Consider the following 9977-nt stretch of genomic DNA (forward strand, 5'->3'; position numbering starts at 1 on the left):
AAAACCAGGCTCCCCTGCCACTCACTGCTGGTGCAGTCAAATCAGTATCTCCCTGGGGGCAGAGGCAGGACAGAGCTGGCATCAACCTTGTGGTTCCTTAGCTGTCCATTGTGGCTCTGATTCTTACATTTGGGGGCTGCCTCCTCCTCTCTTTCTTTTTTCTTCTCCCTCCCTCCCTTTCTCCCCCTTCTCTGCCTCCTTCCTTCTCTTCTTGCTTATTCCTTTTCCTCCCTCCTCCCTTCCCCTCCCTCTCTGGCACACCCTGGAGAGATGTGCCTTGCCTCCTGCATCCAGCTCAAGACTCCCTGATGGGAGAAAACAGAAAACCAACAAAGTTTTGTGTTTTCCAGAGTCTGGAGACTCCGGGGTGCCCCACAAATATTAAAAACAACTTTTGTCACAGATTCCATCACCTCGGAGCCTGCAGGAGGAAATCATAGCCCTCTCCAACAATCCTGCTAACAGACAATGGGAAATAAGAAACCCACCGACCAGTACTCTTGGGCCCATGTTCCAGCTTCCTTAAGGCCATCCACCACCTTCAGCTTGCCCCAAACTATCTCCAGTGACTCTCCCCAGGTCACAGCAACCTGTTTACAAACATCTAGAATTCCCAGGCACTTTTAGGACAAGGGACTCAGGATGTGTCCAAGTGGGCAGCAAAGTCTTCTCTAAGAGAAGCTGTTCCTCCAGATCTATTTATGACGACGTAAACACTTGCCAAGGAAACAAGGCATGTGGGCATGCGCCGGCCCCACAGTCCCTCGGGTTGCTGCAAAAGGCAACTGAAAAGTCACATGTCATAACAGTGGAAAGTACATATGCAACTATTCTTAGCCCTGGAATGTATACACTGTCTCCCTGCCCAGTGCTTCTTTCCCGAAGTTCTAGAAAACTGTGAAAGTACCGTTAGCATAAACAAATCCAGAACTCTCCCAGGACAAATCATCTGCCAACTGAAGGAAAGGCTTGGGTTTATGGTCTCACTTGGATCCAGAGGTGGAAGCTCTCCGGAGGGACCAGCCGGACCAGGCATCATCAGTGGATGTCACTGCAGCAAATGAAGGTAAATATCTCTAATGTTTAATTCTTCTGTGGGTAGACTGCCAGATGTCATCCAGTAAACCCTGCCCAGGGTACTGTTTGGTCTCTGCTTTCTGTTTATCACATGTTTAAAACAAAACCCCAAAGACTGTGTGAAATCATGTTTTAAAAAATAAGTTGCAAAGGCCCATTTTCATCCTTTAGTACTGTCTAGTTACCCGAGGGCCACGCCCCCAGAATGACATCCTTTGGGAATGACTAACACCCAGAAAGATGCTTAGATGGGTTAACTAAATAACACATATGCTGAGAAGCTCACAGAATTCGGCTGGTCAAATGCATGGACTGTCACTTTGCTTCAGGCTCACATTTAATTAAGCCCCTGACAATCAAGTAACTTCCAACAACATTGGTGGTTCTTTTTCATTTTTCTCAGATTATCTGAAGATGCTGTTTGCCTATTACCTTTGAGAGTAATCACAACCAAAAAGAGAGGTGTTGGCTGTGAGGTCTTGGGTGTAGGTGGCCTCTCTTTCCAATCTTCACTAAGCAACATTCTTGGCGTTATCCACAAGCATCTTGGTGAATAGACATAGATGCTGTAAGTCTTGGAGCCAACACAGTTAAACACTTCAGCACATGCTTCCCCTTGGGACCTCTTCCCCACCTTGTAGAATGGATGAGGAGTTGCCAGATGAGTTGCTCTTCAAAGACCATGACTTCTCCTCTGACTTACTGAGGCAGCTCAATGGCTTAAGGCAAAACAGGATGCTGACTGATGTGAGCATCTGTACTGGGACCTGGGAGGTCCCCTGCCACCGAAGTGTGCTGGCCTCCAGCAGCCCCTACTTCAGGGCCATGTTCTGCAGCAACTTCCGGGAGAGAAGCGAGCCCAAAGTCCAGCTGAGGGGCATCGACCCCCCAACTCTGGACCAGATCATCTCGTATGTGTACACTGGGGAGGTGCACATCACGGCTGAGAACGTCCTGCCCTTGATGGAGGCAGCCTCCATGCTACAGTATCCCAAGCTTCTGGAGGCCTGCTCCTCCTACCTCCAGAGCCAGCTGACCCCCGGCAACTGCCTGGGCATGATCAGACTCTCTGAAATCTTAAGTTGTGAGAGCCTCAAGAAGAAAGCCAGGGAGGTAGCCCTGACGTGTTTTCCAGAGGTGGCTGCATCGGCAGACCTGAAGGAGCTCTGCGTCTTGGAATTGAGAGACTATCTGGGGGACGACGGGCTCTGTGCGGAGGAGGAAAAGGTGTTTGAGGCCCTCATGGTTTGGGTCAAGCATGACCTCCAGGCCCGGAAACGACACGTGCAGGAGCTGTTCAAGCAAGTCAGGCTTCAGTACATCCACCCGGCCTTCTTCCACCATTTCATCGCCAACAATGCCCTCCTTCAGTCCTCGCCCTCATGCCAGACCATCCTGGAGACAGCCAAGAGGCAGATGTTTGCTTTGAACAGTGCCACCAGTGCCCCAGACCTCCAACCTCCATGGCATGTCCCCCCAAGAACCTCTTACCAAGATTTCCTCGTCCTCTTGGGTGGAAGGAAGGACAGCCAGCAGACCACCAGGGATGTTCTGCTGTACAACAGACAGACCGGCCAGTGGCAGAATCTTGCCAAACTCCCGACCCGGCTGTACAAGGCCTCAGCTGTCACTTTGCACCGCAGCATCTATGTGCTGGGAGGCATGGCTGTCGGCACAGGGAAGAACATGCCCAGCCACAACATCTACATCTACTCCCTGAAGCTCAATCAGTGGAGGCTGGGGCAGCCCATGCTGGTCGCCCGCTACTCGCATAAAAGCACTACCCATAAGAACTTCATCTTTTCCATTGGGGGGATTGGAGAAGGGCAGGAGGTCATGGGCTCCATGGAGAGATACAACAGCATCTTGAACATCTGGGAGAGTATGGCCAGCATGCCAGTGGGGGTTCTCCACCCTGCAGTTGCTGTGAAAGACCAAAGACTCTACCTTTTTGGGGGAGAGGACATCATGCAGAATCCTGTGCGCCTTATCCAGGTAAATGACTGGTCCTTCCCATCATGTAAGTGCATGAGTGTATACCCACACATACACACAAGTGCATGCACACACATACTTATACACATATGCATATATACACATACATACACACATGTATATACATGCATGCATATACACATGTGTATACATGCATGCATGAGTACATGCATGCATACATATAATACATATATACACATTATCATTTGCAGGGGAAGCGTAAAGGAGGGAGGAAAGGAAGGATGGAAGGGAGGAAGGAAAGAAGAAAGTTTAAATTCAGCAAGATTTCATCCATTTATGAATTCTTGTTGTATAAGATTAACACATACAAAGGAAATCAAATACAATCCCTGTACACAAAGAGTTTATCTTCATTGGAGGAAAAAATTAGTATATCTAAAAGTCCAAGCTAGAACACACTGAATGTCTGATAGTGAAATTCTATAGGAATTTCGCAGATGCTTCTAACAATTCAGCAAGGCCTTGTAAGATTCCCAAGCATTGGTCCACAGTCCATTACCAAATCCCTGGGAACCCAACCTCAAATCAGCGGAATCAAAATCTCTTTGTGTGGGGTCCTGACATTTACACATCAGAGACATCTCCAGGAGATTCTCAGTTGCAGCCACGTTGGGGAACCTTGCCTTAAATGATAAGTAGATGCTAATATCACTAGCAAGCTCTCTTAGAAGTATTATTAACAGAGGCCAAAATGTCAGAATATGAAGTGTTTCATGCAAGTTCTAATCTCTGCAGTTTACCTAATGATATGAAAAACTTGAATAATGAGCCTATCTTTAAAGATATGGAAATTCCTAGTATTTATTTTATTCAAGAGCTATATTGAGCCCCAGCCATGGTAAGAGCCCTGGGAATGTGGGCATGAGGAAGAAAGTGCACTTACACTCCAGGAGCTTGCTGGACAATTGCAATTCAGGTGCAAAATGGAGGGGTGCTTTAAGAGCATGGGGAGTTCCTTAAACCAGTCTAGAAGGAATCGGGGATGGTGTGACTTTCGAGGTTGGTCTGCTGACTTGAACAGAGAGCCAAGAGAGAAGGGGAGTAAATGAAGAGGGAGAACCACTGGGTGGATGGAAGGATCTGACATGGATGGAGACGGGAAGCTTCTCTAAGCAGAGGCAGAGTCCTCTGTGGAGGGCAAGGTGGTGAAGCTGGGCAAGGGAGCAGCTGCTCAAAGGCCCTGAAGCAGAAAGGGGCACAGCCCTTGGCCTGGAGACACTGAAAGCCTGAGAATGTAGCTGCAACACAGAGCAGGAGGAGAAAGGTGGTATGCCAGGCAGGGCTGGGGGGGTTAGCCCTCATGTGCTCTCCACCCAGACTGCTGCCCCTGAGCCCCCCTACTATAGAAATTCTGGAACATTCTTAGGGGATGGGTGTTTGTGCAGATGAGGCTGACCTGGCCAGCTTTCTGGACCTTGTCAAGGAATTGGGGTTGTAGCCTGAGAGTAACAGTGTGGCTGAAGTAATCATATTTACATTTTTAGAAGTTCCCTTTAGATGGCTTGGGGAGACAGGACTGGTCTAAGTGGACAACAGCAGGAGAGGTGGGGACTGTTCTAGAGGTCCAGGCCAGGGTGACTGGTGGCTTGGGCTAAGTTGGTGCCAGTGGAGATGGAGAAAAGTGAAAATCTCCAATTTAATTTCTGTTTTTTTCTTGCCTTCACTTCTCCAGCCCATATTTTCAGCTCCTCCCTGACCATCTAGGCAGATTCTGAGTCTGTTCCAAATCCCACTGATTTATTTGAGCCAGGAGAGACATGTTTTGCTCTCCACCAAGCTCTGGCCACACAATTCAGATGTAACAAAGTGCTTCTATGTAAAGCTAGAGCCTCTCCCTCTTTTAAAAAATATTTTTCAAAATAAAGTCAACAACTATGCTAAGTATTTCACATTGCAAAATTGTTATTGATTTCCTAAGAATAAATACAAGGCTCAGAAAAGCTTTTAAGCTGGCACGTCAAAAAATGCATAGTACCATCAAGCAAGACTCTTGCAAAGGCAGAAAAAAATCCACTAACAAATGAGTGATCCTTTTATACTGCAGTAGTGAGAAGGGGGAAAGGGAAAAAGTATTCATGGAAACCTTTATTGTCTACCTAGCATTAACTTTGATACGAAATTTTTATTCATTCAAATAGAGTGTAAAATCAATGCTGGGGGTTGCTTGATGGAATAGGTTGGATTTTCTGGCACAGATTCAGAGTTTTCTTTAATGGATGGTTCTTCTGCGGGCATGCATTCTTTGAGGAACTATACTGCAGTGGGGTTACTGTGCACTTTGTGTGGGTATGTGTACCTTTCTCCCTGGCCTTCTTTCTACCTCTGTTTCTGGAGGGCATTAAGCAAATCCTTCACCATAACATCACTTCCTCCACAGGTCAAAGACCATCTTTTGTTATCCTTGCCCCAGCCTCTCTAGGGGTATTATGAGGATTATGAGCAACTGTTTAATCTATCTTTGAAACCATACCCCAAGCTGACAGAGAACAGAAAGTCAGGAGGCAGTTACTCATTCAGTGTTTGCTTTTGCTCCAAGGATCCTACTTTCCAAAGTATCACCTACGTATTTTCAGATGAAACCATGAGGCTTAACAGCCATCAAGACTGCCTCTGTCTTTAGCACATGGCCTCCTCTATGCTTCACCAACTTCAAGAACTGACAGAGACCTTAAGAGGTCTCCAGTCTCAAAGGCTCCATCAAGAAAGGCAACACTTACATGGCCCCAGGCAGAGCCATGAGTGTGGTGGTTAAGAACATGGACTCTGGGTGGGGTCAACCAGACTAGCTGTTCCACTCACTCTAGCTGTGTGACTTTGGACATGTCACTTAACCCCTCTAAGCCTCAATCTAATCTGAAAAAAACGGAGGCAAGTAATGGTACCTACTTCACAGGATGATTGTGAAGACCAAATTTGGTGAACTAACAAAACATAGAGTCTTTCATATGGTGGCAATTATATTTTATATAGAAAGAATTGCCAGCAAAGAATTATACTTCATATAGAAAGAATTGCCATTTTCTTCTGTAGGTAAATGTTTTGCCCCTTCTTTTCTTATATGAGTCCATCCTAAATCTCTTCTGTTAAATTTTGCTAACATTGAATTAATTTATATTTGATATTTGAACTTTATTTAAACTGAGGGGAACATGTTCTGGAAATCATGATTTGTGACTCTATTTCAGAGCATGGCCAAGGAGTCCTGCCCCACCTCTATGCTCTTTTTTTCTTTTCTCATACTTCCTCTCTGATTCTAATGACTTTCAGGCACAAACTGTTCGAAAGCCTTCCTCTCCTAGCCCCAAATGTATTCTTGGCTCTAAGGCCCTCTCTGATACACTGGAACATTTAGAAACCTAAACATGAGCCGGAAATAGAAATGATTGAAAAATCATTGGTTTTATGAATACCCAAGTTGCTTCATTTCCCATTAAAAGAAAAAAAAATGTTCCAAGCAAGGTAAGAAAACACATACTACAATGCCTAACTCTTGGTCCATTCTATAGACACATAGCCAAGGATCTCATGGGCTCACATAAAGACCAATTTCTAGTAATATATTCTTTCTGTTATTTAATTATATCTTATTGATAGCAATATATCAGTATTGCTTAGTATATACCAATATATCAATATTGCTTGGTATAATAGGTATTATACCTACCTACATTTCAAAAACTAGGAAAAAGTGAAAAAAATCACTGCTATTTCACTCTCTTAACTACTACTTCTATCTTTTTAAAAATATATATCCCTTTACAATGCAGCACCATGATTATATTTCTCCCTCAGGTTTACCACATTTCCAGAAACACATGGTTCAAAATGGAGACAAGAATGATCAAGAATGTGTGCGCCCCTGCAGTGGTGTTGGGGGAGCGTATTGTCATCGTGGGAGGTGAGTTTGAACAGAGGATCGTGAGGCTGGACACAAACTTGGCATCTCCCGTGGAAAACGGGTCACTAATAGACAGATGTTGTTCTACAAAACAGTGCTGTTAAAAGCATATCCATCCAACTAGGGGAGTGTGGACGACTTGGCAAAGTTTTTTTCTCATCCAGAAGTTTTTCCCTGTCTTTATCTATAAACAGGGAATGAAATAATACCTATTTCACAGAATTGTTGTGATAATAAAATGTGTTCATATATCTAAAGCACTTAGCACTCTCCCGGGTACATGGCAAATACTAAAATAATGTTTGCTACTGTTCATAATAACAGCCATTAAGAGATAAGTTCTCTGCAATTGCAGTATAGTGTCTTGGTTAAGAGGACTGGTTTTAGGGTCAGACCTGGGTTCAAATCCTGACTCTGCCACTGGCTGTATCCTCTCTGGCAATTTATTAATCTTTTTTTTCTGTACCTCCATTTGCACATCTGTAAAATGGGGATCTTAAAAGTGGGGACTGGTAGGGACCAGGTAGGGCTGTCGTGGAAATCATTCCTGAATTCCCAAAGTCTCTTTCTCTGGATTGTTAAGGCTCTTGGGGAAGGTGGGGAGTGTGTAAAAGAAACAAAAATGACATTGAGGCTGAGAAAGCCACTGGAATCAGGAGGCTGCTCCTAATATAATGCTGCCTTAACTTGAGGCTAAGGATTCAGGGGCCAGAATCAGACAGATTGGAGTCCAAACCCCAGCTGTGCCCACACCTTGGGCAGGTTACCAAAGCATACTACACCTTAGTTCAGAGTGCAGCCTTGATACTGGGCAATGGCAGAGATCAGACATGTTTCCAGACTGCAGCCTTCCATTCCCAAGTGAGCAACACTGAGCTTGCCGATATGCCATTTGGTTTTCAGGTTACACGAGGAGGATTCTTGCTTATGACCCTCAATCCAACAAATTTGTCAAGTGTGCGGACATGAAAGACCGCAGGATGCACCATGGGGCCACGGTGATGGGGAACAAGATCTATGTAACGGGTGGGCGGCGGCTGACCACAGATTGCAACATCGAGGACTTGGCCTCCTTTGACTGCTACGACCCTGAGACGGATACCTGGACATCCCAGGGACAGCTTCCTCACAAACTCTTTGATCACGCCTGCCTCACTCTCCAGTGCATACCTCACACTCCCACCTTCTCATGAAGTCGGCGAGAAACTATTGGTCTTAGTCAAGATGCTTTCTGTTGCAAGGGACAGAAACCCAATTCCAAGGAGCTTAACCCTAAAAGGATGCAGGGAGTGCCCACAGGACTGAAAGCTCCAGAGCCCGGAGGCCTGAAACCAGACATATTGTTGCCAGAACTCTCTGTCCACACCGCAACTCTCTCTCTCTCTCTCCCCCTTTCTCTTTCTCCTCACTTCCCCTCCTTCTCTACCTCATCTCTACTAGATTTCATTCTACAAACAAGTTTCTTGATCCACAAATTATGAAGACAATGGTAACTGATAAACTCAGACTCACATTTTCTAACTTTGCATCTTCAAGACAGAACTTGACCATCATCCATATATTAATCCTGAAAATAATCCTAATTGGGCGTTTTTTAATTCCATGGCTTCCTCTTGAGTCAATCACTGTTTCCAGGGCTTGTGCTACTGTGTAATCCCAGATCATGTCCCTACAGGCTGAGGTCATGTTAACTGTTATCACTGACAGTCTATCCACTGCACATGATGAGATAGAGGCAGTTTCCCCAAAGGAAGAACTGCTGGGCTGACCAAAACTACATCTGCCCAGATCATCATGGAAATCCAGAACTAAAGGGCTGAGAGACCTGGAAGAGTCCCTAGAAGCAGGTGGTCCAGGTGGCAGTGTGAGACATTGACCGTGACCCTGTTTCTTTGCATTCTATGGATGTAGTACATTGGGATTCCAGGGAAATATGTCAATTCAGTTTCTAGGGTTTGCAAAATTATCTATGCTGCCAGAATAAAGTTTGTTTCTAGTGCCAAAGGATGTTTTCCTCCAGCCTCTGGGGAGCTATAAACCTGCAGAATTAATCAGGATTTTCATTTTGGTAAATGTTATGAGAATTGCTCTTCCGAGGCAAGCCAACAAATTCCTTCACAGATTCCAGCAATTATTGCCCTCTCCATGCCAGGGCTGAATATCCCCTAGCCCTTTTTATCTCAAAGTTCTTCCCAAGCTGGCTCAATCCCAAGCTCAAGAATAAACTGAAGATGGTGACACATTATAATCACCTGGGAAGCTGTTTGAAAATGGGGCTGAGCCGCATTCCCGAGGGACAGACAGGGATTCTCAGGTGGAGCCTAGATCATTGAAATGTGCAGTCAGGATTAAGAACCACCATCCTGGGCACTTGGGTGGCTTAGTCCATGAAGTGACCAACTCTTGGTTTCGGCTCAGGTCATGATCTCACAGTTTGTGGGATCGAGCCCCTTGTCAGGCTCTGTGCTGACAGTGTGGAGCCTGCTTGGGATTCTCTCTCTCTGCCCCTCCCCTGCTCTCTCTCGCTTTCTCTCTCTTAAAAATAAATAAATAAATAAATAAATAAATAAATAAATAAGCGTTTTAAAAATTAAACAAATAAAAAAAAACAAGAACCACTGTCCTGCTCGGCTGCAGGTACTGAAACATTCGTGTGCTGACCCGCTTCCCAGCATGTTCTGGCCAGCCCTGTCGCCACCCAATAGCATAGGTAAAGTCTTCTCTCTAGCAATGGAAGCATCTGGAATGGGTCTCACTGCCCTGAACCTGGCACCAGAGTGACTCCAAGCTGGAGCCTTCCTCCTACCCTGCTCTTCAGGCTCATGTTCTGGACTTACCCTTTCTTCATAATTTGTATTTTTTGCCCTTCAGTTTTTCCTGCTGGGGTCTGAAGCTCTGCTCTGCTCCCCAGACCACTTGGCTGTGGTCCAGACACCTGGCCCAGATTATCAGCCCCTACTCTTGATCATGATCACTGTCACCTTAG

At 45.5% G+C, this 9977-nt stretch overlaps 1 protein-coding gene across 1 annotated transcript; it reads left to right on the plus strand.

Moving 5' to 3' along the window:
* The first annotated feature begins 757 nt into the window (after positions 1 to 757).
* On the plus strand, positions 758 to 8995 carry KLHL38 (kelch like family member 38). The gene is made up of 4 exons (XM_045453747.1): positions 758 to 1066; positions 1481 to 3072; positions 6886 to 6991; positions 7895 to 8995. Exons 2-4 carry the CDS (start codon positions 1684 to 1686, stop codon positions 8182 to 8184), a joined length of 1785 nt encoding a protein of 594 aa, XP_045309703.1. The 5' UTR covers positions 758 to 1066; positions 1481 to 1683; the 3' UTR covers positions 8185 to 8995.
* The last annotated feature ends 982 nt before the right edge of the window (positions 8996 to 9977 follow it).

Source organism: Leopardus geoffroyi, chromosome C3, assembly GCF_018350155.1.
Source record: "Leopardus geoffroyi isolate Oge1 chromosome C3, O.geoffroyi_Oge1_pat1.0, whole genome shotgun sequence".
NCBI classification, from domain to species: domain Eukaryota; kingdom Metazoa; phylum Chordata; class Mammalia; order Carnivora; family Felidae; genus Leopardus; species Leopardus geoffroyi.

Excerpts from the sequence above, each read along its gene's own strand:
- KLHL38 (XM_045453747.1), top strand. The coding sequence starts at position 1,684 with ATGCTTCCCCTTGGGACCTCTTCCCCACCTTGTAGAATGGATGAGGAG. Across the intron at positions 3,073-6,885 it reads ATCCTGTGCGCCTTATCCAG|GTTTACCACATTTCCAGAAA; the intron begins GTAAATGACTGG and ends TTTCTCCCTCAG. Across the intron at positions 6,992-7,894 it reads GCGTATTGTCATCGTGGGAG|GTTACACGAGGAGGATTCTT; the intron begins GTGAGTTTGAAC and ends TTTGGTTTTCAG.